This window comes from Suricata suricatta, chromosome 7, assembly GCF_006229205.1.
Source record: "Suricata suricatta isolate VVHF042 chromosome 7, meerkat_22Aug2017_6uvM2_HiC, whole genome shotgun sequence".
Taxonomy (NCBI): Eukaryota; Metazoa; Chordata; class Mammalia; order Carnivora; family Herpestidae; genus Suricata; species Suricata suricatta.
The window spans coordinates 24,867,806-24,895,226 of record NC_043706.1 but is presented as its reverse complement, the minus strand read 5'-3'; the positions used below and the strand labels follow the sequence as shown (position 1 = coordinate 24,895,226).

The 27,421-nt window shown below is 44.2% G+C and overlaps 2 protein-coding genes across 3 annotated transcripts in view; one reads left to right on the top strand and one right to left on the bottom strand.

The window, feature by feature from the left end:
- BPHL (biphenyl hydrolase like) overlaps positions 1-26,368 on the top strand; it is a 34,585-nt gene extending 8,217 nt beyond the window's left edge. For both annotated transcript variants that reach the window (XM_029944111.1, XM_029944113.1), the window contains 5 exons: positions 1,896-2,062; positions 3,365-3,518; positions 11,498-11,629; positions 14,858-14,981; positions 25,805-26,368. In XM_029944111.1, coding sequence (XP_029799971.1) covers positions 1,896-2,062; positions 3,365-3,518; positions 11,498-11,629; positions 14,858-14,981; positions 25,805-25,892 — 665 coding nt within the window. In that variant the 3' untranslated portion in view covers positions 25,893-26,368. The remainder of the gene's footprint in view (positions 1-1,895; positions 2,063-3,364; positions 3,519-11,497; positions 11,630-14,857; positions 14,982-25,804) is intronic.
- Positions 26,369-27,031: 663 nt separating this feature from the next.
- Positions 27,032-27,421, bottom strand: part of LOC115296570 (tubulin beta-2B chain) — a 50,438-nt gene continuing 50,048 nt past the window's right edge. Inside the window, exon 4 of the mRNA XM_029945037.1 lies at positions 27,032-27,421. This exon is cut by the window's right edge and continues 185 nt beyond it. Coding sequence (XP_029800897.1) covers positions 27,224-27,421 — 198 coding nt within the window. The 3' untranslated portion in view covers positions 27,032-27,223.

Here is a 27,421-nt window from a genome sequence, read left to right as displayed (position 1 = left end):
ACTATTTCCTTATGACTTTTTTCTTTTAAAATAAAATGCTAAAATTTTCAATTACTTGATGGTTCCAGCCTCAGCTGACTGTGGTACCATTGTAGCTATTGAAGCCTCTTTGTCTGGATAGTATTTAGTATTTTTTTCTCCTCCTAAGCTTTTGTAACAAAGGATATTTACTGCAGGGACTGGGGTTGATCTAAAGGTATCTGTAAAAGCAATGAACAAGTAACCGGCTTAGATTCCCATTATTTCAGTATTGTGATTGTGTTCCAGGCATAAAACACTTTTGACAATTTAATTTTTTTATGTAAAACATTAACCTGATCTCCAAATCAAAAACCATGAGATTCTGTCTTCCCGTCCCCTGTGACCCAATACCCTTCCCCACAAGTAACCAGTATTGATGTGTTTCCTTCTCGGGTGTCATATACTGGTAACTGTTCCTTAAAATAATTTTTAAAGGTTTTAGTGTTCTTTATTGTTTAGTATTTGGTATTCGTATATATACCTGTGGGCCAGAAAGGAAGTGTCTCATTGTTTCTGAAATTGGTCTTGAGTTAGACTGTCCCTTTTCCCACTTCACCTCCTGCGCCTCCTTCAGGGCGGTTCCCATGTGGCAGTCTCTTCTTCGGTCCAGGGACCATAAGAGAGGATTCGTGTGTCAGAGCAGTGGACATGTGCTTGAAAGCCATGTATATTTTTGCCTTAGGTTTTCTGAATGATTTATTTAGCTGATGTTGAGAAAGGTAGATCTTTCCAGGAAGAAAGGTAGTCCTTGATAATGTTAAATGATCCTATACTGTCTTGAAAGACATTTTCTAATAGTAGCTCGTTTATCAAGCAAGATGTTGAGTATCCATGTGTGGCCTGAGCTACAAGTCCTTAGAAACTAAGCAGGCTTTAAAAATGAAATGCTGACTGTCCGTGGATGGGGCTTCTTGAGAGTCTGACCTTCCAGGCCACGTGCAGTAGGTGTGTGCACACAGTGGCTGTGACCTCGCAGGTGGGCTGGGAACTGCCAGGTCCACCACAGGCTCAAGAACATAGTTCTGCTGGTTAACATTGGCTGCTGTTTTAGTGAAATAAGCTAATTTGGTATCCTCCTTCCACACCCTGCCCTCCCCCTAATTTCAGTGATTTGGTTGCATTTTCTAGTATTTATTTATAACCAGAAAATAAAATCTTCAGGGCTGTTCACATTTGCTTAGTAAAAAACACCTGGGAATTTAGAATTCTCCTGTGAATAACTTGTTCCAAACCTCATACATTTGTTGACAGATAATATTGGGACCTCTCTCATTTATAACAGTCATTTTAAAAATAATTTTTAACGTTTATTTAGAGAAACAGAAGCAGAACAGAGCAGACAGAAAGAGGGAGACATAGAATCCGAAGCAAGCTCTAGGCTCTGAGCTGTCAACACAGAACCTGATACAGGGCTCAAACCCACGAATCATGAGATCATGACCTGAGCTGAAGTTGGACGCTTAACCGCCTGAGCCACCCAAGTGCCTTTTTAAAAAGAAAGGAAAATTAACCCCGAGACATATCAATAAGTCAATTTCTATGCAGTTTTGTGAGTTCCTTTTTTTTCCCCCCAAGGAAGATTACTTGAAAAAGTATCAAAAGTGCTGAAATAACACAGGGCCAAATGAACTGGGGCCTCTGTCCTCAAGGTAGCCACTAGGAGGAGACAAAAGTCAGGAACTCCACCAGGAAAGGAAGTCAGCCTTTTAGTAAAGGAGTTTTATCATCACAAGACTACTTTGCTCCCTGCATCCCACTGTCTAACTTTGAGGAGAAACTAGTTACTTTAAGATTGCATTTGTTTCTGCTTTTACTGTAATGTGTTTGAAATAATGAAATCCTTCACTTGAGGGTAACCAAGTGGTTGTTTTTAGGAAATGGAGAGACTGATTTTGGACCTCAGATTAAGAACCTCAGTAAGAAGCTCTTCACAGTGGTTGCCTGGGATCCTCGAGGATATGGACATTCCAGACCCCCAGATCGAGATTTCCCACTGGACTTTTTTGAAAGGGATGCAAAAGATGCGGTTGATTTGATGAAGGTGGGTCTCTTAGGGAAGAGCCCAGAGGAGGGAGGATGACTCAGTCTGTCTTCATCAATGTTTTGTTTTTTTATTTCTACAAGGGTGATACCATGTGATCCTTATAGGAAATTCAAGGAGTTCAGTCAAATAGGTATGAATAAGGAAGTAGAAATATCCCATAATCCAACTGTTTAGAGATATCACGGTTATGACTTTGAGACTGCTTTTCCAGCCAGTCCTCTGACGCATGAAATACACAGTATTGTGTCGATGGCATCATGCTATAGCTAATGTTTTTCCAACTTACTCTTCTTAGAACAATTTGTCAAGGAGATACTTCCGTGTTAATAAATATAAATTTACATATATTTTATGATAGCCACATAGTATTCCACTGTAGAGATGAACTGTCTTATTTCACTTATCTCCCATGGTAGATAAATGACTTAATTTTAAGTTGCTTTTCTTGTGATTATGAACAGCAGGGCAGTGAACATTGTGTTGTCCATGGACATTTTAGTTCTTTTGTAAACACTGTTGGTGTGGGCACCCTGGGCCTGTCTCCTGGTATAATGTGCAAAAGTTCCATACGCATCTAGGGAATGATGCCGGATTGTAGAAGATGCAAATGTTTGTTTGACAAGGTAGTGCCAGATCATCGTCCGTGCGGCTTACGGCAACTTACAGTCCCTTCGGTATCTTGGACTGATATTTGTTAAATCTTTCATTTTCCAAGTCATTCTAGTTCTACTTCTAGGCAATGTCTCTCTGATGTGATCTTGTTCAGTTTCCTTGTCAAACGCATTTTCAGAGCCTGGTTGATAGAAGGACTAGCATAACCTCCCTGTGACACCATTCTCCTCCAGCCTGTCTCCCGCCAGTTCTTCCCACAGTTGCTGTCAGTGGTTTTATCAGATGCAGTGACTTCATTTCATCCAGTGAACATCAAGTTCCACTCTCTAAGCTACATAACTGTTCTCAAACTCTTTGCTCAGGTGTGGGTGGGTGTGCACATGTGGTTTGTCATTTCCAAGGACAGCTGATCTCCACTGTTTAGAGATTTTATCCAAACAGAAGATGTAGTTCCCTCATAATTCAAAACAATACTGTGTACTTAGGTTCTTACAATACTTACATTTACAACATAACTAAATGAGAAAAAAAACATTTCTGTCATCAAATGCTTGCTAGGACTTTTCTTTAATTACCAAGTGATACTCCAAACCCCACACTGTATTGATTTGGGTGGTTGTTAATGATCAGATTCTTCTAGCAGAGGAGCAGTCACCTGTGCTGTACATTTCACTGTATTTATCACAGACCCTGAAGTTTAAGAAGGCATCCCTGTTGGGGTGGAGCGATGGTGGTATTACAGCACTCATAGCAGCTGCAAAATACCCGTCTTACGTCAACAAGTTGGTGATCTGGGGAGCCAATGCCTACGTGACAGAGGAAGATGAAACCATTTATCAGGGTAGGTTTCACGAACTGGAGATGTGACAAGAAGCATCTTTGCCGCCTCCTCTCATGTCTTACTATGACTTGTACTGACAAGTCCTATCTCATCTGCTTCCAGTTCTCAGCTCTGCAGTAGGAAGAGTAACACATTCTTGGAAGTAATACAGTTGAATCAGTCTGTGTTTTAAAATTTTTTAAAAGTTTATTTTTGAGAAACAGAGAGACAGAGTGTGAGTGGTGGAGGGGCAGAGAGAGACGGAGACATAAAATCTGAAGCAGGCTCCGGGCTCTGAGCTGTGTGTCAACACAGAGCCCAATGTGGGACTCAAACTCATGAACTGTGAGATCGTGACCTGAGCCGATGTCAGACGCTCAACCGACTGAGCCACTCAGGTACCCCTAACCAATCTGTTTTTTAAAGCTTCTGTTTCCAGGGGCACCTGGGTAGCTCAGTTGGTTGAGCGTCAGGCTTCGGCTCAGGTCACGATCTCACAGTTCGTGGGTTCAAGCCCTGCATCAGGCTCTGTGCTGACAGCTCAGAGCCTGGAGCCTGCTTCTGATTCTGTGTCTCCCTCTCTCTCTGCCCCTCCCCGACTTGTGCTCTGTCTCTTTCTCTACTATGACTGGGGGGTGATGTGTTCTAAACTGCTGTCAACCAGACTCCCCGAGCCCTAGGGCCGTATTTCTGTCTACCAGCAGAGCACCTTCCTCTTGATAGCCTGTAAGTTAGTCATAACTAGTGTGTCTACATTGAAGTCACTGCCTCCTGGCTCTTCCCACACCACAGCTCACAATCGGTATCTCATTCAGTGGTCCACAGTCTGCCTGGTCATCCCTGGAGGACTCAGCCCTCCTCTCTGTCTTCATTTAGCTGTGAGTGGATTCTGATGATACCACATTCCTCAGACTTCTAAGGGTAACCCCTCCTCCCTTCCTGCCCACTCTTTGCCTGCTTCAGACCCTTGGCCTTTTAGGACAATTTGTCTTCCATATAAGAGTTTCCTCACTAAGGCAAGAACCTGGTCATTTAATTCTGCTACTTAAAATTCTTCAGTATCCTCACCGGGATCAAGCACCTGGGCTGGCCCTGGCAGCCTGGCCCCAGCAGCCCCTCCGTCCCCCTCAGCTTCCTGTGCATCCCCACATCGAATAGCGGCCATTCCTGAAGCAAGCTTCTTCCTTTGTGCCTCTCTGCCCCGGCATCTGCTGAGGGGCTTGCTTGCACTGGCCTCCCCTCTAGCCCAGGCTCCTCACCAAACTCGTCTGCCATTCCCAGCTCCCACCGCCCTGCCTTTGTCAGGCGTCTCTGAGCCCTGGGAGCTGGGGTTTGGCACTAGAACACTGCATACACTCTCACGATAGCCGTGTGTCCTGGGCCACCTTTCACAGCTCACCTCAGTCGCTGCTGTGTGAACTCCCCATATTCAGTGATTCTGACTTCCCTTCCTTATGCAGACACACCACAAAATCTTCCTCTTAACCCCACACTCCTCTTTACTTGCTGTCAGCTCCACTTCCCAGCTGCCAGTCCCACGTCTTCATGCCCCACTCTCCGACCCACCAGCCACCACTGTGAGAGCAGCGCCTTGGAGCTGCCAACCCCATCAGATGCTTTATTGTGCTCTGGTTCCTTGGTCGTCCTGCCACGTTTGAAGATGCATGTGGCTCCCGGTGGCTCAGGCTCTTGATTTTGGCTTGGGTCATGATCTTTCAGTTCCTGGGATCAAGCCCTGCTTAGAATTCTCTCTCTCCTCCTCTCTGCCCCTCCCCTGTTCCCTCTCTCAAAACCAAAGAAACTTAAATAAATAAACAAATTTTAAAAAATTGAAGGGGCGTCTGGGTGGCTGAGTTGGTTAAGGTTCGGACTCTAAATTTCAGCTCAGGTCGTGGTCTCACGGTTGGTGAGTTGAGCCCTACAGTCGGGCTCCGCCCTGACAACGTGGAGCCTGCTTGGGGTTCTGTCGCTCCCTCTGTCTCTGACCTTCCCACATAATGTGCTTGCTCTCAAAATAATTAAGTAAACTTAAAAAGAATTTTTTAATTTTTAAATAAATAAAAAGAAATACATAAAAAGAAAGAAAATATACACATGCCGTGTGTAAGATCGATCACACCCCTCTTCTTGAAGCTTCCTCTGCCTTGAAGTTCTTGCCACCATGTTCTCATCTCACCCTCCTCTCTCTGCTTGTCCGCTGGCTGTGTCACCTCCCCCCTCTGCCGGGCCCTGTGTTAATGGGCTCCTCCTTCCCTCTCTGCTCCTCTTCTCTCTCTCACCCCTGCGGAGCTGCTCCCATCCCTTGGCTTCACCCAGCTCCCAATCCCAGCCGTTCAGCTTCTTACCTGGCTGCCCCACATGCACCTGCCATTCACTCTGCCGGAAGTCGAGCTCATAAGCTTTCCTCTCAACCCATTCTTCCTGCTGCATTTCTCATTTCAATAAGTGATACTCAATGGAATATGCTATTTCTTCCACAAAATAATGTGTGATAAGTGAATTGGTAATTATGATTTATCGAATGCCTACTGTGAGCTAACACTGACGTAGCCATGTATTACGCCACCCAGGGTGCAGAGAAGCCAAGAAACCTGTCGTGGTGGCACAGCCGTGGGGTGGTCGTTCCCTCTGTAGTCCAGTGATCAGCCCCCTCTGCTCTGCCTGCGCTCTGCCCTTGCAGCGCCGGAATCCATGCCTCCTGCTAGGCCTCCATCTGTCCCCATTTCGCTTGACCAGCCCTTTCCAGCCTGTCCTCTGTCCCAGCCTCCTTTCAGTGTGCTTTCCAAACTGCTTGCTTAGGGGTTCACTAAGCTGAAAATCTCATTGTATCTCACTTTGAAGTCCTTCAAGGTCTCCCACAGCTTTCTAGGTAAGTAGAGTTCAAATGCCTCTTCTTTGCCAACAGAGTTGGAGAAATCAGAGCCCCTGGCCTTTCTGGGCCCATTTCCTGCCACTTTTGTCTCCTCTACCCTCACACTTCCATCCTTGTCTTCAGCCACCTGAAAACCCCTGAAGTTCCAGCAACGGGGGCGCAGTTCGCTGCCTCTGCCAGTGCACATGCTCCCATACATGCTGTGGACTCAGATCCTGTGTGCCTCCTCCGGGAAGCCCCCCACCACTGCCACTACCTCCCATTGCCCCTGTGAGCTCATTGACTCCACCCCCTGCCTTCCCCCAGATTCTCAGGTGACATTCCTATTCCACTCCTCTAGAGAGGTTAGAGGTCCTTTACAAGTCACTAGACCATAAGGCCCTTGAGGGCAGAGGCCTTATCTCATTCAAGTTTGTATCTGCTGTGACTAACACTCAGCAGGCTTCAAAGAATGTTTACCAGAATAATTCACCAATTAGTGGCGAGAGAATGCATTTTCTTCTGGTGCTTAGCACAAATTATATGCTCAGAAAGACCAATGTATCAGTTTTCAGGGGAATACAAATTATATGTTTTACATCAGCAAACAGTTTGACTCAAATGGATTTTTTAGGAACTAAAACATAATTGGTGCTTTTTTTATTTTTATTTTTGGTGGAAATTACGCTTTGGGGTAAAACTGACTTCTTGGAAAAAAATTAACAGAAATAAGTAAATACACAGAATATTTTTGAATGTTATATGGTGAATACTGTTGTTAGCATGTTCCATATCTGACTTATTTACTTTCTCTCAGAGTGTTATTACAAGTCTCATTTTTCAGATGAAGAAACTAGCATGGAGGGTAAGGAACTTGCTCAGGGTCACACAGCCAGCAGGTGCGCGTGCTGGCATTCAGACCCCAGAGGCCTGACTTCTGGGCCTGGATGTTCAACCGCAGTGCTTGATGTGAACATCTGGCTTGCCCCAGCGCAGCTGGGCCCCCTGCCCCTCGAGAGTAATGAAATATTTCCCGTGAGAATCTAAAGCCTTGCTCCAGATTTCACACACTGATAGATGCCGCTCCAAGTGCCTGGTTTGACTGAGCTAACTCACTTTGAGAACCTCACTCTCCCAAGAGGAGGAATTTACAGTAGCAAAAAAATGTCTACCCATTAACCATTAGCCAACTTGGTTCTTAAAAGATCTTGACCTTCCTGTCACAGAGGAATTTTTTTTATTCTATAATAATATATATACTTTTATAAAATGTATAACTTAAAAACATTACATTTAGATTACATATTAATAACCTATTAATGCAGTAATAAATTATTACATCTGTAAACGAAATATTAAATATTTTAACATATTTGTATATCTTATAAATATGTAAAATAAATAAGTAATATATATTATATAAGGTATATATGTTGAAATTTTATTCTGTAATTATATATTTAAACTTATTTTATAATTCAATTTTATTTAATTTTGTAATATCTGATACATATAATGCAACACATGTGGCACTGAATCATAGACACCCACGGACCCACCGTGGAACTGAGGCTGATCACTTTATATCCTCCCTGTACCCGTGGGCCTCCTCCCGGCCTCTCCTACCCTCAGCCCGAGTCCTACAATCATCCTGTGCCTTTTGTAAACACTTCTGCCGCGTATGTTTATATTCCTAAACAACGTATAATTTAGTTCTATTTGTTTTAGAACTATACAAAGTGACTTCATACTATATACATCATCTTCTGTGACTCACTTTTTTCAGTGAACATTGCATTTCTAAGATTCATTCATGATATTGCTGTATTATATTCCATTGGGCAAATGTATTTTATTTTTTCTCTAATCAATAGATAGTCTGTTTTCACTGCTGCTCTGAACATTCTTGCACCTGTCTCCTGGGGCATCTGAGCAACAGTGTCACCTGGGGTGTATGCCCACATGTGAAATATGCTAAATATTGCGGTATGCAAATACACCATGTGACAAGGGACTAATTATTTTCCGACTAAATAAATTTGCATTTCCACAACCAGTGTATAAGATTCCGTAACTTACATCCTCCACAAAAACTTGGAATCATCAAACTTCTTCATCCTTAGCCAGTCAGATGGGCATGAAATGGTATCTTATTGGAGGACTTATTTGCATTTTTCCTATTACTAATAAGATTGAGAATCTTTTTTACATATTTATGCATACATAGGCATCATTGGGTTTTTTTTTCTGTATTGTACCTGTTCATGTCTTCATTTCTTTTTGTTTTAAAACTTTTATGTCATATTTGGTAAATATAAAACGTCATGTTTAACAGGGATACCTTGTAAAGTCTACAACAAAACCAACACCCAAGGACCCTCCATCCTCACAGGACTAGAGCATTTCAGTGTTGTTATGACATTGATTTGCAGGGTTTTTGCTGTTTAATGATCTGATGATTATCCCCTTGTGGTTAGTAAGTCGTCCGTCGTGGTGCATAGCCTGTTGCTTGTCGCTTGTCCTTTTGCTTGCTTTATGGACAGTCCTGGTTTTAATGTAAGAAAATGTTACAGTGTTTTATTTTCTCACTTGGCAGGTTTTGTTGGTTTGTTTTTACATTTACCAACACATTTATCAGTTTCTTTACTCACCTTTCCTAATTTCATCTCAGATATTCCTTCTAGGATCACTTCTCTTTCTCAAGTTATTTTTTACAAATTCTTTTTTTTTTTTTTTTTAAGTTTATTTGTTTATTTTGAGAGGGAGAGAGTGTGAGCAGGAGGGACAGAGAGAGGATCCCAAGCAGGCTCTGCACTGTCAGCACAGAATCAGAAGCAGGGCTGGGTCTCACCAACGGTGAGATCATGACCTGAGCGAAATCAAGAGTCAGATACTTAACCAACTGAACCACCCAGATGCTTCTGGAAATTTCTTTAAGGGCAGATCTGTTAAGAGTCAACTCAGTTTTTATTTCACTCTCTTGAAAGATTGTTCGGCTAAGTACGGAAATAGAAATGGGCCAGTCTTTTCTCCACTGCACCACTGTCTGCATTCCTTAACCACTGCCGTGAAGTTTTGCCAGCTAACTTCCTTCCCTTTGGAGTGACGTGGTTTACCCCTGGCTGCCTTCCAGGTTTCTTCTTTCTCTTTGATATACTACTATTTTACTCTCCTGTGTCTAGATGGGACTAAATTAATTCTTTTTATTTCAATTTTGTTTAAAATTTTATTTATTTAAATTTTATTTAAAATAAATAAATTTTATTTCTCCAGTTTGGGTTACACCTGAGTTTTGCCTTGGACTCTTCTCTCTGCTCAGTTCTGAAAGCCCTTCTTCCCGTATTACTCCTCCACCTCTTCTTCTTCAGGGACTGATTGGACTTTGTGGGCCTTGTCTTTCCATCTTCCCTGTCTCTTGTTCATCTTGTCTGAATCATTCTTAAGCTTTCTCTTCAAGTGTTCGAGCTTTTCGTTAGCTTTATAAAGATTCTGGTCGGTTTGTGATCTTTGATTAGGAGCCAATATTTGCTTGCTCTCAATCTGAAAACATACAAAAAACGTGAACAAAATTGATAATGTTTTCCTTCAGAGAGGATTTACATTTGCTACTCGTGGGAGCCACGGGATAATTCCAGTTTGGGGCCCTTTTAATCTCAGTTTAGGAATTTCAGCTTCAGTTCTGCCCACTGCCCCCGGCTAGTAGTTCCATTTCCCCCAAAAGCAACCCCGTCTTACCACCCTTTGCTCTGTTTCAGGTTCTCTTCTGTTTTACACACACACACACACACACACACACACACACACACACACACCCTAGTTTCTATTAATTGCTGCAACTCCCACAATACAGCAAAATGTTTTATGAAAGGTCTAGTGCTTCCACTGCAAGGGCACCTCGCAGAGGGTGCAGTGTGGTCTGCAGTAGCGCCCAAAGTAGAAGTATCTACAGGGGATTTCTTCACTGGCCGTCTTCATGACGTCTTGCTGGCTCCTCTCTCCTTTCCTCTCTTCCAGCCCTCCTTTTTCTTCTTCCCAGCTCTCCTCCCCGCCTTCTTAATTCTCAGACTCCTCTGCACCCCTCTGTGAAGTCTTCTCCAGTACAGAGCAGGTCAGCTCTCCTCGGCTTCCATAATGTGCCTCTGGGCTTAACATTTGCAGATTTGAACCAATGTGGCCTGTCTATAATAGCATCTGCCCTCCTTAGAACTTAGTTGTAGTTGTAAATAGCAATTTTTCCCTCTACTCTGTTCCTGAGTCCACACTGGGTGCCTGCCAGGGGCCTGGCACTGTCCAGACCCCTGCGGAGGGGTTATTGTTCAACAGGAGTTCACGTCATTAGTAATGTGTTGTCTTTGAGGTGGATTGTGTACCGGAGGCACTGTGTTAAAACTGTCCATAAGCAGTATGTAATATGCTCAGAAGCATTAGAATTATCAGTGTATTTACAGAAATATGGAAAAGACTGGGCCAAGTAATTGGATATGTTCAGATATTTTATAACTGGTTTTTAGCTGTTATTTCCTTTCCTAAGAGTGAATCATCTGTAATTGTTTTGAGTTCATTAGTTAGCCATTTACAGCCGTATTTCTTCACTGGCAGAAACTAGAATGAATAATCTGTATGTTTTTCAGTATATCTGAATGCAATTCAGAAAAAACCTCTCTTATAAATCATGTCAGTCTTACTCAGATAACCCTAATTGCAGGAATATCTTCTTATACCTTTAGCAGAAAGCATTAAATGCAGGTCTGATTTCACTTGGTACAAAATTATTTTGTGCCTCTTTTGTGCCAGGCTCTGGCCTAGGCTCTGCGGGTAAGTGGGAGACAGAACAGGCCAAGACTCGGGCTGGAGCTTTCATCTTACTGGGGAGACAGGCACTCAGCCATGGACACAGAAAATGCTACAAAGCACTGATAGATGCCAAGCAGAGTAGATGGAGGGGAGGGTGCTCTAAGAGGGTGGGCAGGGAAGGCCTCACTGGCGGAAACAAAGTGAGGACTAAGCCAGGTGGAAATCTGGGGGAGCATTCTGGGCAGGCAGAGCGACAGCCAACGGGACGGCTCTGGGGTGCACTGTGTTTGCAGTATTTAAAGACGAACCTTAACATTAGACTAGACCTATTCTTGTCATGACTTCTGTTTTTCAGGTATCAGAGATGTTTCTAAATGGAGTGAGAGAACAAGAAAACCTCTAGAAACCTTACATGGGTATGACTACTTTGCCAAAACCTGTGAGAAGTGGGTGGATGGTATAATACAATTTCAACATCTTCCAGATGGTAGGTTGTGTGAACTGTTTTAGCTGTTCCTTTGCTGATTAGCGAGACTGCTTAGGTTCCTCCCCTGGTGTTCCAGAATTCCTGGTGATGCGTGCACTCACCCGCTGGCCTTTCACGCTCACGTGTGAACAGAGGATGCTAGTGATTGTACACAGTACGAGCCCTCATATAATAAATCTGCCTTAAACTCTACTAAATATATAGACCTAGTATATGTATCAAGGTTTGCGTTGTTAAGTCTTTAATAGCTGTTCCTTTCTCCTTCTAACCCTTAAATAGTGTGTATTTCGTAATTCTGGAACGGATTGTCAGAAAACAAGCCACCACACATAACCGTATATCTTTTCTTTTTCACATGTTACCCACTACATCCTCCTTACTAGGACAGAAGAGAAGGGTCTTTCTGTCATGACCTTCAGCCCCAGCAGAATTAGCATGAAGAAGAGTGTTTAGTTCACCCCCCACCTTCAGAACTTAAATAACTAAAGCTCCCTGTCTTCATCTGAAAACTTAACACGATTTCCAATAACAGTAAGAATTGATCTCTTTAAGAGAAATTCTGAGTTAAAGTCTGTTTTTAAGTAGGTACTTATATTTACACTCTCTCACTTTTCTATTTTAACCATAAAAGAATAGAGGGTAGCTAAGATCTAATCTGGAGCACAATTCAGTTACAGAACGGCTGCAGCTGAAGGGCCAGTTTGGTCCGTTAGGTAATCATTTCCAGAGTGAGTCACCTATCAAAACTTTCACAGTGTAAAGGGCATTTGGAAATGTTACTTTTTTGGTTTAAGTTCAAAACAGCAGATATATCCTGTTCAAATGCAGTACCCACCCAAAGAAATAGGTCTTGGAAATGTGTTTCCGTCAGCTCTTAAAAATGTCATAAAAAATGTCTAAGACAGTTGTCCATTAAAAAAGGCAAACTTTTGAAATATAAATGTTTGCTTTCCTGACAAGAGAGCTGAAGGGGGAGGAAGATTCAAAGGTAGAAGCAGAACTAAATCAGCAGTTCAAAAGTATACCCTGTTTGTTAAAATTTAAAACTTCCGCTCTGCGAAGGACACTGTCACGAAAATGAAAAAACAGGCCACAGACCAGGAGAAAATACTTGCAAAAGACACACCTGATCAAGCCCTGTTATCTAAATGTGCAAAGAACACTTAAACTGAACAATAAGAAAGCAAACAACCTGATTAAAAAGATGAGCCAAATAACAGGAACCCACTACTCACCTGTTAACGGCCAGAACAGGACGTTCGGGACAGTGAAGATGCTCTAGGACTCCGTAATGATGGATGTGTGTCATTACACATTTGTTAAGCCCGCAGAATGTACAGCACCAGGAGGGGAGGCTCTGCAAACTGGGGACTCTGTGGTGGGGCATGTTGAGAGTAGGGGAGGCTGTGCGTGTGGGGGGCAGGGGGACGAGGGAAATCCCTGTGCCTTCCACTCAATTTTGCTGTAAACCTAAACTTGAAAACAATCAAATATAGTTTTAAAAAAAAGGAAAGAAAGAGAAGGGAGGAGAAAGTGTCAAAATACAGAGGAGCTAGGAGTGTGTAAGTGGTCTTACAGCCAGACTTCGTAAAGCACGCATCTCCCTTCCACACTCATTAATCTGACAGGAGCCCTGTTTTTCCTGCTTGTATCCGCATGTTTATGGATCAGTGTAGCACAGGGGTTCACTGCACAGATTGGGAGTCAGACAGGCCTGGGTGTGAGTTCGCGCCCTGCCACTGGGCTTGCTGTTAGAATGAATTGGGCCGATTACTTGGCTTCTCTCGAAGCTGCAGTTTCCTGTCTGGGAACTGGAGATACTAATAACTGCCGCATGAGGGTGTGGTGAAGATTAAGCAGGATTCTGTGCATTTTCCTTTGGTGCGGTGCCAAATACAGAGTAAATGCTTAACAAAAGGTTACGATTACTGTTAGAAAAGTACTTGCTTTACAAATAATGGTACATACTAAATGGTTTAGAACATGGAACGAAGTGTTCCATGGGCATCAGATGACTTGAACAGCCTCTGACACACGGCACTCAGTAATAAGTGATTATATGTCTGGTGGGCGCGTGTCATCCCAGGGACAGGAGAGGGAGGCTTCTGAGACCTAGGGGAATATTTCCCTGGCCAACCCATCGCCTTCTCATTTAGCAGGCAGTGATCCCCAAGTGAGGGGTGGGGGGACAGGCCAGGTGCCTGGACAGCTTCATCAGAGCCCCGGCACTTTCTTCTCAACCCAGGCAGATGCAGGGAGGAGGCAGGAGAGGAAGGAGCTCACTTATGGAGTACCTGCTGGATGCCCAGGACCTTTGACACAGCATCTCTTTTTTAGCCTCCTGGTCAGCCCCAGAGAACGGTCACTATCCCTCTTTGACCAAGGAAGGGACTGAAACTTTCACAACGGAACTACCAAGATTCCACAGGCAGGAAACAGCAGAACAGGATCAGAATCTGGTTGTTCCACTTCTACCTTAGAAATGTTGTTACAAATGGGTGAGGACCTCGTGATCTCCAAAATATGTCAGTCGGGAATGTCATGGAGGCAGGAGGGATGGAGAGCAGCTTGCTTGCCCTGTGTAAATTGTAACCTCCCAGTAAGGTAGAGAAGCCTTACAGGCTAGCTGGGACCCCAAGGATCATTTAAGACATCATTTCAAGGGAGAAGCTTTTTACGTGCCAAGTATCTACCATCATTTTGCAAATTGGGGACTGCTCGGTTAGGGGGTTTTGGGTTTTTTTCCTATTTTACATGAATTATGACTACAAATCAAGTAAAACTGTCTACTAATAGAGCTTCTAAAGAAAAACAGCAGAGAAACAGAAATGGAGACTCAAGTGCTGAAAAACACCTCATACCTCATCTTTTTTTAAATAGTTTTTTAATGTTTGTTTATTTTTGAGAGAGAGAAATAGTGGGAGTGGGGAAGGAGCAGAGAGAGGGAGACAGAATCCAAAGCGGACTCCAGGCTCCGAGCTGTCGGCACAGAGCCAGACACAGGGCTCAAACTCATGAACCATGAGATGATGACCTGAGCCAAAGCCGGGCGCTCAAATGACTGAGCCCCCAGGGGCCCCGCCTCAGACGCCATCTAAAGCAAACCTCCCCTTTTACAGACGGGCACTGAGGTCCGGAGAGGCATGATTTGCCCCAGCTCTCTGTTTCTCTGACTCACCTGTGGGATGGCCACGTTGAAGCAGACTTTCCATGCTCTCTGTCTTTCAGGGAACATCTGCCGGCACTTGCTGCCGCTGGTTCAGTGCCCCACCTTAATTGTGCACGGGGAAAAGGATCCTCTGGTCCCACGTTTCCATGCCGACTTCATACACACACACGTGAGAGGGTCACGGTAAGTCCAGTCTCGGCTTCAGCGCTCTGCCTCAGGGCCTTAGGAGATGTGTGGAAGAAGCCATGTAAGGAAAGGAAACATGAAGGTTGGGGGGTTTTAAGGTATTACCCCTCCCCCATCTTGCCAATGTCAGTAAATAGTACTGCTGTATTTAGGGTTCCAGGAAACACGAGCACACGGAACCCCGATCTGTGGGTAACCAAAAGGAAAGAAAATCTTGGATTATTTTATTGTTGCCGCAAAGGCAAATGCACTAATAGGTACTAAATTCTATAATGCTCAGACGGTTTAGATTTATAGCACTCATTGTTAATTAAAACACTTTTATACAATTTGGGAACTTTCAAGTTAGTTTATCATTTAAAAAGTACTGTTGACCCTGGGGCGCCCGGCTGGCTCAGTCAGAGGAGCATGTGACATTTGATCTTGGGATGAGTTCAAGTGCCATGTTGGGTGTAGAGATTTTTTTAAATAAATAAAATTTTTTAAAAGGACTATCTGCCCACTAAAGAAAATTTGTAAAATCAAAAGAAGAAAACAAATTGCCTGTGGCTTGCCACCCATTTAAGTACATTTGTTATTAGCATTTTTATGTGTTTCTCCTTTCTAGTATTTTTAAACATAGATATAATTCTGTATTCAACTCTGCTTTTCTTCTACTTAAAATTATGTCACAAACTTTTCATGTTACTTCAGCCTTAAGTATGTCCCCATCAGATGGGAAGGGAAGCCTGCAATTCGGAATCACAAAACACCAGCACACACCACGCCATGTTGGTGGCTCACTTATACATGTAACTTGTTCTTTGCACTCTTGTCTCTGCCTAGTGGCCTTGGACATCGAAGAACCACATTATATGTCAGCAGAAATTCTGTTCTTCAATCCCATACATTCTTGTGTGGGATAGAAATTTATATTTTAGGTACTTGGGCTCACACAGGAACCAGCTTTTGCTGGTACTTACATCAAGGTGAAAATTTAGAGTTGACTAAATTTAGTATTCCCTTTCCATGAGGTATGATTGGGAGATAGTGGCCTGATTTTTTTTTTAACACAAACACTAGAAAATAAACATCCAAGTGAGCCTTGACCCCTTCAGAGACTATTTTAATTTCAGAGATTCTGTCATTACTCTGCATGTCTTTGGAATTCTATGGAATTCTTTTGGAATTGGCTTTATTAATGACTTGAGAAAAATCCTCCCTCTTTTCCTCCCGCCTCTTCTCCTTTCCTTCCATGAGCTGATTTTTTTTAATGTTTATTTTTGAGAGAGAGAGACAGCATGAGCAGGGGAGAGGCAGAGACAGAGAGGGAGACACAGAATCTGAAACAGGCTCCAGGCTCTGAGCTGTCAGCACAGAGCCCAACATGGGGCTTGAACTCAGGAATGGGGAGATATGACCTGAGCTGAAGTCAGACGCCCAACCAACTGAGCCACCCAGGCGCCCCATCCACCAGCCGATTTCTGATGTCTGCTGTGGACCAGCGCTGCCTGGCACGGTCCTTGCTGGCCCCTGTCCTGAGTGCACACAGAGCCCAGCAGGGAAAGCAGACTCAGAAACAGTTCCACAACTTCTTTTTAAAATTATTATTAATTTTCTTGAATTCCAGGATAGTTGACAGTGTTTAGATTAGTTTCAGGTGTCCAATATAGTGATTCAGCAGTTCTTCACGTTACTCAGTGCTCATCATGATGAGAGTCCTCTTAATCCCCTTCACCTGTTTCACCCATCCCCCCCACCTCCGCTCTGTAACCATCAGTCTGTTCTCTGTCCTTAAGAATCTGTTTCTTGATTTGTCTCTCTCTTTTCCCCCCCACTACTCGTCTCTTAAATACCACATATGACTGAAATCATATGTTTTTCTCTATCTTATTTCACTTGGCATTCTACTCTCTAGATCCATCTTGCAAATGGCACGATTTTGTTCTTTTTTTAGAAGGGACACTTGGGTTCTTCCATAGTTTGGCTGTTGTAAATAATGCTGCTAGAGGGGTGCATGTATCCCTTTGAATGAGTGTTTTTGTATACTTCGGGGTAAATACCCAGGAATGTGATTACTAGATGGTAGGGTAGTTCCGTTTTAACTTTTTGAGGAAACTCCACACTGTTTTCCAGAGTAGCTATACCAGTTTGCATTCCCACCAACAGTGCAAGAGGGTTCCCCTTTCTCTACATCCTTGCCAATACCTGTTGTTTCTTGTGTTGTTGATGTTAGTCATTCTGACAGGTGTGAAGTGATTGTCTCCCTGTAGTTTTGATTTGCATTTCCCTGATGATGAGTGATGTTGAGCATCTTTGCATGTCTGTTGGCCATCTGGATGTCTTCTTGGGAGAAATGTCTGTTCATGTCTTCTGCCTTATTTTTTAATTGGATTATTTGTTTTTTGGATGCTGAGTTTTAAGTTTTTTACATATTTTGGATACTAACTTTATCAGATATATCATTTCTAAATGTCTTCTCTCATTCAGTAGATTGTCCTTTTGTTTTGTTGATCATTTCCTTTGATGTGCAGATTTTTATCTTGATGTAGTCCCAGTAGTTTATTTTTGCCTTTGTTCCCTTGCCTCAGGAGACATATTAGTAAGAATTTTCTACGTCCATGTCAGAGAAATTACTGCTTGCGTTTTCCTCCATATTTTTTTTATAGTTTTAGGTCTCCCATTTAGGTCCTTTATCCATTTTGAATTTATCTTTGTGTGTGATTTAAGCAATCCACTACTGGGGTGCCTGGGTGGCTCAGTCAGTTAAGCGTCCAGCTTTGGCTCAGGTCATGATCTCACAGTTCGTGGGTTCAAGCCCCACATCGGGCTCTGTGCTGACTGCTAGTTCAGAGCCTGGAACCTGTTTCGTATTCTGTATCTCCCTCTCTCTCTGACCCTCCCCTGCTCGCACTATCTCTCTGTCCCTCAAAAGTAAATAAAAAACAAAAAAAATTTAAGCAATCCACTACTTTTTAAAAAAATATTTATTTTGAAAGAGTGAAAGTGGGATAAGGGCAGAGAGAGGGGAACATAGGATCTGAATGTGGGGCTCGAACTCACAAACCGCAAGAGCCAAAGTCAGGTGCTCAGATGGCTGAGCCACCCAGGTGCCACAGCCTTCCACTACTTCTTAGTCATACTATTTTGTGATACATTTCAACAAACAGATTTCTTAACGTTTAAATGTAGGGAATGTGCTTCTTATTCTATAATAATATACAATTATTATAAATCTGTAATTTTTATACCCATATAGCACTTTATATTTTAAAAGGCATTTTATATACAATATCTAATTACTCTTCATAACTTACAAAAAAATATTGTCCCCATTTATAGATGAGAAAAGTCAAGGCTGAGAGATACTAAGTAATCTTCTAAGGTTGCATAGCTAGTAAATGACAAATCCTAGATTTTTTTTCCCTCCTAATATAGCACTTTTCCCCCACAGCACAGCTGCCTCTCATAAACATACTCTTATTTTAATATGACGGTAAGATGCCTGGATTATATACTTGCTGACCTGGTTCATTGTCTTCTGGCTTCAGAAATGATAGGTTTTTGCACACTGATGCTCATGGTAAATGCAGTGTGTTCTCTCAGAGAGCCAGGTTCAATAAAAGTCACCCTGCAAGAAAGTTTAATTTAGGAATTCTGTTCTAAACCCATCTCCTAGCAACAGAATACATCAATATAGGAAAAATTTTTCCCTTCCCATTCAGATGTTATTTCAGTAGACTCTTTTATGGAAGATCATTTTTTTAGAGCAGTATTCTTTGGAACAAATGAGTTGAAGGTAAAGTGTTATTGGCAATGATTGTCCTAAACTGGCTTGCATTTTACACCTGTTACCCTTCTCTGCTAAAAGAGCCCTTTATTTTAGACATGAACATGAACTTACCTGGAGCACAAGTGGTTTATTTTGGAACTCACAAAAGGAAAATGGATTCCTTGAGCACCAAAGCCCTTTGAGATTCAGCCATTTGACAATAGGGAAGCAGGTTAGAGTGGCAGGTTTCCAGTGAACTTAATATTTCATTATCTTGCTAGGTACGTTTATAATTAAATTTAGGGACACAGCCTATCCCTTCAAAGATTATATCAACAGATACTACAGATGAAACAATGCCTTTCTCTCAGAAGGAGTCCAAGTGGCGTGGTGGGGCGCCGGGGTGGCTCAGTAGGTTAAGGGTCTGACTCCAGGTCAGGTAATGATCTCATGGTTCGTGAGTTCTAACCCCACGTTGGACTCTGCTGTCAGTCAGCACAGAGCCTCTCTCTCTCTCTCTCTCAAACATAAATAAACATCAAAAAAAAAAAAAAAGGCCAAATGAAGGACAGGACAGCTTTGTTCAGCAGGCCTGCTCCCTGCCTATGTTAATTTGTTTCTCTTTTTATGTGTGTGTGAGAAACAATGGTAGAATCCCTTGGAAGCGAAGAGGCCTTAAAGATCATTCAGGTTCAGTGGTTTTAAAATTTGGTTTTAGGCAGCTAAACCCTTTCTCCTAATAAACTCTGAAGCAGAAGTCCGAGATATAAAACATAAATAAGAGCTATTCTGATAATAGCAGTGATGGGGAGCACACCTGCCCCTTTGATTCTTCCACTCCAGCCCCTGGGCATCCCTGCTCATCCAGCCCTCCCTCCTGGACCAAAAAGCCCCGATGTCGCTCATCACCTTCGTCACCTCCCTGGCTAGCTGGCTTCTTCTTGGGCATTACCCTCAAGCACAGCCCCAACTCTCTTTCAGAGATTTGTCTTGAGCAGAGGTTGGTGCCCATCAGACCCTTTGGGGTTGCAGTGAGACTGAGCCAGCTCAGAAGAGGATGTGACTACACGGCTGGCCGAGCTCCCTATGTGCTTACATTGTGTACTGGTCAGTACTGGGGCGGCTGTGACAAGTATCACGCGCTGGGCGGTATAAACAGTAGAAATCTATTCCTTCACAGTTCTGGAGGCTGGAAGTCTGAGATCAGGGTATCTACCAGCAGGGTTGATTTCTTCTTAGGCTTCTTTCCTTGGCTTATAGATAGTTCTACTTATGTCCTTACATGGTCTTCCCTCTGGGTCTGTGCCTTCATCTCTCTTATAAGAATACCAGTCACATTGGAGTGGGGCCCACCCATTGGATCTTGTTAATCGCCTCTTTAAAGATCGATCCAAATAAGGGCACGTTTTGAGGTAGTGGGGGTTAGGACTTTAGGATGTAGATTTGTAGGGGGTGCAGTTCAGGGCATAATCCTATGTTTCTGTGGAGGTGCTCCAGTCTTGGGAGTGACAGGGACAGCACAGATGCGGATCTGGATTTTCAGGCCCAGCTGCAGATGGCCAGCACCTCGCCTGGAGTCCCTCTCTAGCCCTCAGCCCCTCCTGTGGCCTGGCCAGGTGTGCTCGTACTTCCGGTAGCAACTCGGATGTGGCCTCCTCCTCCAGTTACTCATCTTTCTGAGACCACATGGTCCTTTTTAACACCTATTAGCATGTGAATTTAATATTCCTCCTGCCGAGCATGTCAGCACCAGTCCAGTCTGGCCTAGTACATTTTAAAGTGCTTAGTGCACTTGGAAAGAAAGAGAACATGAGAGGCACACAGGGGCCATTGACCGGTGACTCAGTCCCAAAAAGAGTGGTGCAGAGTCCAGCTGCGTGGTCTGGGGCCGGGGCCAGAGAGCCAGGTCAGGTGGGAAAGAATGACGGGTAAAGTGTGCAAAGAGCTGGGATTCAGTGTCAACGAAAGGGGAGAAATGAGAAATGGAGTCTTGCCTGAGAGCAGAACTGGTACGTTGGGGTCCTGGCAACATTCATAGCAGTGGTTACGCGCCCTGGCAGGGAAGGAGACGGACCAGGTCTGAGTGCTGGCTGTCACTAAGTGTGTGCGTCTGCTTCTGGACCTCTGTTCCCCTGCCTGTAAGACGGGGATGATACCTGTCATTTCAAAGTACTTTTTTTTGAGGAACGGAGGGAGGAAGTGTTTGTACATTTAGGATTTACTAAGAGCTCAGCATGCAGTAGCCGCCACTTCTATGGGTGGAATGCTGCTGTGGGTGCAGGTGATCAGGGGACCTAGGAGACAGCCGGGGTGTGGCTTGTTAGTAGGTCAGTGGCAAGCTGCCTCCTGATCCAACTTCACCATTGTCAGTACAGGTGTGTGGGTGTATTAGGGTTCTCCAGAGAAACAGAATGAATAGGAAACACATAACACACACACACACACACACACACACACACACACACGTAGATTTCCTATATGGAGTAAAAAATTGGCTCTTGAAATTATGGACGCTGAGGAGTCTGAGGTGTTCAGGGGGCACGCTGGAAGAGCTAGCAAGCTGGAGATGTGAGAGAGCCAACGGTGTGGTTCCAGTGTGACTGAGGGCCTGAGGAGCAGGAAGAGCCAGTGTTTCAGTTTGAATCCAAAGGCAAGAAAAAGCTGATGTCCCAGTTTGAAGGCAGGCAGGCAGGAAGAATTTCCTCATCTGGGGGAGGATCAGCCTTTTTAGTCTCTTCAGGCCATCCAGCTGATTGGATGTGGCCCACCCATATCAGGGAGGACAGTCTCTTTGCTGAATTCTAATGATTTAAATGTTAATCTCATCCAAAAACACCCTCACAGAAACATCCAGAACGATGTTTGACCAAATATCTGGGCATCCATGGCTCAGTCAAGTTTACACATAAAACCAGCCATCACAATGGAGAGGACAGAGGTCCAGGCCCTTCTCCACAGGGTCTTGGCCTATGGTAGGTTCACTGGAGGATGTGCCAGCAGGCTGGCCGTGAGGGTGCACGTAATTAGTCTGTCTAGGCAGTGAGCCAGGTGCTGTCCTCTGACTCATGGAAGGGAGGAAGGGACTTCTCTCTGCAGCTTCCTGGGCTCTGCAGGTCTGGCCACCAGAGGCCGTGTGGCCCCAGAGCTCCAGTGCAGGCCAGGAGGAGATGCACACGAGCATGGGGGAGGTGAGCTGACCCAGGTGACGATTCATGCTGAGGACAAAGGTTGGTTATTAGCTCTGTGGTCGAGTGAGCCAGGCCCCTGGGAGTGGGTGGACACCGAAGGAGGCATTGCCGCCTTGCCCGCCACTTCTAGACCCACCCCCACCTGTGGCACAGGAGGGGACATGTGCCCGCCCTCACCTGACGGCCCGGCTGACTTCTTCTCCAGACGTCCCCATACCTTCCTTCTCCCACGTGCTCCTTCTAGTGCCTCATCTCTAACTTCCTGCCGCTGTGGTTGAAGGGAAAGCTGTCAGCTCAAAATCCCACTCCAAACAGGATTAGGCTCATCCTTACAAAGCTGAATACTTTGCATTATAAAGAGAGTGGGGTCTCATCCCATCTAGACAAGCCTTACCCATGACAAGTTGTAAAATCAAGCTGTTAGCCAAATGTAAATAAATTACGCTCCCAAGTCAGAGCATTTCATTAATATGCTGTATGTAATTAGAACCTCTGTGAGGATTTTTGCGTATTGTAAAGTACAATTCAAATACAGTAAGACTATCATAGCAAACACTTGTTCACTGTGTGCTCAAAGATCCCGTACTATGAGCCTTACATATACTTTGTGGTCAGAACAATCCTGTGGGGTAGATGTTGTTACTTGTCCCCATTTTCCAGATGAGGAATTGTGGCTTCGGGAGATGAAGTAACTTGCTAGCATAGGTCCCACTTTGACTAGACTGGACATGTCCTGACCCCACACAGCCCATGCCTGTACACCTGTGGTATCACCTCCAAGAACAAGCAGCTGTGGCCCAGAGAAAGCTCTCCGTCCAGTCAGAAGCCCCTACTTGGCCCTTGTAACCCCCAGATTTGGCAAGGTTTGCGTCTCCGCACACGAGTTGCGAGCGTGGATCTGGTAGACCCCGACAGCCAGGGGTCTGCTGCTAACCGTGGCATTACCAGAAAAACAGCCTCTGAGGCGGTTTTGTTTCTTTCTAATGCTTGAGCCAAGGTTGCATTTGAGAGAAGAAACTTCTCAGTGAGAAGTCTACTTCCGCCTTTCCCAAACATCTACTTGGCCCTGGCCCACCTTCAGGCTGAGAGGGGAGAGTCTGCTGGGGAAGATGGAGGTTGGGAGGCCATGCTCTACATCTCTGCTTGACCAGCTTGAAGGGGATTGTGGCCCACTCATTATCACCCTTTGATGGGCTTTCTAAAAGGAGCAGAGAGGGGGCTTGGGTGGCTCAGTCGGTTGAGTCTCTGACTTCGGTTCAGGTCAGGATCTCATGATTCTGGAGTTGGAGACGGGCATCGGGCTCACTGCCGTCAGTACAGAGCCCGCTTCAGATCTTCTGTCCCTCTCTCTCTCTCTCTCTCTGCCCCTCCCCTGCTTGCACTGTCTCTCAAAATAAAGAACATAATAAACAAGGAAGTAAATAAAGCAGAGAATAAAGAATTGAAAGGGGATATTGTTGGCAACCAGGTTCGGATGGCCTGGGAAGGAAAACCTGAAAGGAGCAAGGCCTCCCTGTGAGTCACACTGCTGTCCAGTTTTCACAGGGGAAGAGGTCCAGGCACAAAGAACCACTGCTTTGGTTTTCGATTAAAACAGAAATGCTCACAGACTTAACCAGTGACTTTATGGGTTCATATACAATGTAGAGGTTTGTCATATCCAAAGTGAAGGAAAACAAATGCTATCGCACATTACCTACTGCCTGTTGGTGTCCGTGCCTCTCAGCTTAACTCCGAAGCGTAGAAGGTTAGACTGAGGAGGGAGGGGTGGTGCACAGCGGGGCCGGCGTGTTTCTCCCTCGCCGCCTCACCTGCGAGAGCCTCCTGGAAGGCGTGTTACCAAGCAGAGGTGAAGCCACCACTGAATTTACACTGTGGGATCAGACACAGTCCGGTTGCTCAGAAGATCTAGAATCACATCTTTTTTTCTGAATGTGCCAAATGCAGGCGGGAGCCAGCCCCAGCAAGCAGGAGGCCCCTTCATTTCCAGCTGAGCTATGGGTTTGACGGTGGGGGACTTGCTACTGGTTTTCCTGGAATATGTGGCTGTTGGAAAACACGGAGCATGTGATTGGTTCCTTTTGTTACTTGGGTGAGAAGCTCCGTCGGCAGTACATTGCTGCATTGCCGTGACAGCTACATACTTATGCCTGTCCAGGGGACTGTTCCCAAAGAGGAACACACATGTGAAGTCTAGTGAATCCTGTGTCAGACCTAAAGGTGGAGGATATACTAAGGACCTTGAAATGACCTCCAAAAAGCATCAAGGAGAAGAGCAGTTTTCATAACCCCACCCAGCCAGCCAGCCACACTGCAGTTCTGAATGTGGGTAGCTGCCTCGAACCAGGCCTCCCGTATTCTTAACGAAGGGGCCCAGTTGTTATTTCCCTGAGACCTGTAGAGATCACCACAGGAATAGTGTGGGTGCACTGAGGCTAGAGAAGAGGAGATTCACAGCGGGTGTCTCCTTCCTTGTTGGGAATCTGAGCAAACTGTAGAAATGGGGATGAGTGTGTGATAACCAGCTTGGCTACCCACAGAAGAAAACGCCCAGCGTTGGCAGGTCAGAGTCCCTCTGCTTCAGAGTTCACTTAGCACACAATTAGCTTAGCCTAGACATGTCCTTCTATGGCCTTTCAATGTCCTTGCTGTTGGTTATTTTCTGCCTTCTGAAAATGGAGGCCCTGAGCATCCCTGCAAGCCTTGTTCCTTGTGTAGGGCGACTGGGTCCTACCTTTGGGGTTGGTGCGGCTCATCCTTTTTTCCCCGAACCACATTAAAATTAAATTTGGAGTGTTCCGGCGCTTAAGGGCATTGTTAGCCTTCCCAGGGGCCTCAGAACGATGCCAACAATATATCGTCCCCCATGTGCATCTAGGCGCCCCTTCCTCACAACCAATGTGGTAGAGTTGCAGGGGGCCCGACATTGTCCAGGGACAGCTGTTCCCCAGCTCCTTTCCCCTGCACATCCTCCTTAGTGCTCACTGAAGTTCTTTGAGCTCTCAACCCCAGTTGTTGAGAGGTCAGAATTAGGCAGTGTTTTGCCCCAATATGACCTTTTTAATGTCCCAATTGTTATTGTAGATAAAATAGCTTGAACTTGTGCCTATATCCTAGAAGCTTTATTTAAAACTTTTATTATTTCTGCACATTTGTAGTCAGTAAATGCAGAACTCAGGGAAGACTGTCTTTATTAAAGAAATTGCAGCCAGCCACATTTGACCAAAAGCTTACTGAAATAAATCTCATGAGCACAGTGAGGTTTGCCACACGACATGTTGTGACAGCTGCAGAACAAAGCAGTGCTGATGCCGCCTCCAGCTGCCCGCACGATCCCAAGGAGCACTGAACTTGCCCTTTGTCTGGTGGCTGATATCCAGACTTCGTCCTCTAAAAGCGACAGTGTGGTTTTTGAACCTAAAACAGCAGGCTGGTGTGGGCTGTGATTTCTGATTTGGGCTTTCACTATAGGAAACCCCAAGAAGCTCACCTGTTCCAATCCAGTGGATTCTGAACATTTCATATTTTATTATCTCCTCAACCTTCTCTCTTAAAATCGACCTTATTAAGATGGATTTACCCCCCTAGGTAATGACCGCATCACATCCCCCACTCTCAATCAGATTTAGTCAAGCCATTTGCTACAGGATACAGTTCCAAATTCCAAATACCATCTGTGTGCTCTGTTAAGTCAACCCCCAAGAAGCTTTCACCCGTAAGCCTATATTCTGGGAACGTTTATATTATGTACCTTATGTTTTCTCCCCAGTAGTAGTCCTGAAAAGAAGGGGCAGTTTTTCACTTCAGATTTTCATGAAATGTTAGAAAGGGTAAGAGTTTAAAATGGTGTGCCATTAATTATAAGCTTTTTTTTTTTTTAGATTGCATCTGATGCCAGAAGGCAAACACAACCTGCATCTACGTTTTGCAAATGAATTCAATAAGTTAGTAGAAGACTTCTTACAATAAAAATGCCCATGAGAACTGCTGAGAGCTGGGCATTCCTTAGTGTGGGGCTTCAGTGAAACACACCCCCGTCACAACTCACCTCACCTGCCTCCTCGCTTTCTACTTCCTGCCAGGTGCTCCCAGACGTATAAATAATGACCTATTAAAACGTCTTCTGGGGCACCTGGGTGGCTCAAGGGGTTAAAGCTCTGACTCTGGATTTCAGCTCAGGTCATGATCTCATAGTTCATGAGTTCAAGCCCTGCATCCTGCTCTGTGCTTGACAGCACAGCATCTGCTTGGAATATCCTGCCCTACCTCCCCTCATACTCCCATGAAATATATAAATAAATAAATAAATAAATAAATAAATAAATAAATAAATACAAACTTGAAGTTTTGTAGCTGTAAGGGCTACAAAAATTAGATATGATTTTTTTAACATTAAGCTATGAATTCTACTATTAGCTTAAAAAATAAATTCTGATTGTGATTTACCTTCTCTCAAATCTTACATGAAGCATTTGGAGTATTTATGACTTATTTCAGGTTACCTTGAATCTTGAATTTATGCTGTACCTTTTATCTGAGAGGTATAAGCTTTCACTGATCTTTTTACTTGTGTTTATTACATTATTCAAAGTAGAAGAACAGGGCCCTTCATACTACAGTTTCACAAGGGTTGCTGGAACTACAGCAAGTAAGGTAGGAAAGTTTGCTTTGTCCTTAAATCTTGATTCACTCCTGGACACATTTACTGGATTCAGTACTTTAATACCTATGGCCAGGGAAGATGGAAAATAGGTCTTTGTATCTGTCGTTGCTAAAAGAGTAGAGAAGCCTATAATTGAAAAATACTTAAGAAAAATCCTATTTTGTTAAGATTACTAAACCCAAAAACCTATTTTAGAAGCTTTTAGTGGAAGGGCACCAGAGTGGCTCAGTTGGTTAAGCTGCAGATTTCTGCACTTCTGCTCAGGTCACGAGCTCACTGTTCCAGTTTGAGCCCGGTGCCTGTTTGGAATCCTCTCCCTCTCTCTCTGCCCCTCCACCACTTGTGCTCTCTCTCTCTCTCAAATATTAAAAAAAATGCAGTGAGTTAAAAAAAAAAGCATGTAGTGTAATAAAAATTACCTGAAATGAAAATATAGACCACAAAATTTTAGACACATGCTTTTTTATTAGTATAGATATCTTAGACAATACTGTAATTTTTAGGAGTTCCACATTATTACATCAACAGTGTGAATTTCTGACAGAGGCAAAACTGAGCACCATAGTATACAAATAGACCATGCTTGATTGAGGACAACAGAAGTTCACTAAAGATGCACGATTTATCTGAGAAGTCCTTAAGCCTCATCCTCGCCCTCCTCCTCCTCGAACTCGCCCTGTTCGTCGGCCGTGGCGTCCTGGTACTGCTGGTACTCGGACACCAGGTCGTTCATGTTGCTCTCGGCCTCGGTGAACTCCATCTCATCCATGCCCTCGCCCGTGTACCAGTGCAGGAAGGCCTTGCGCCGGAACATGGCCGTGAACTGCTCCGAGAT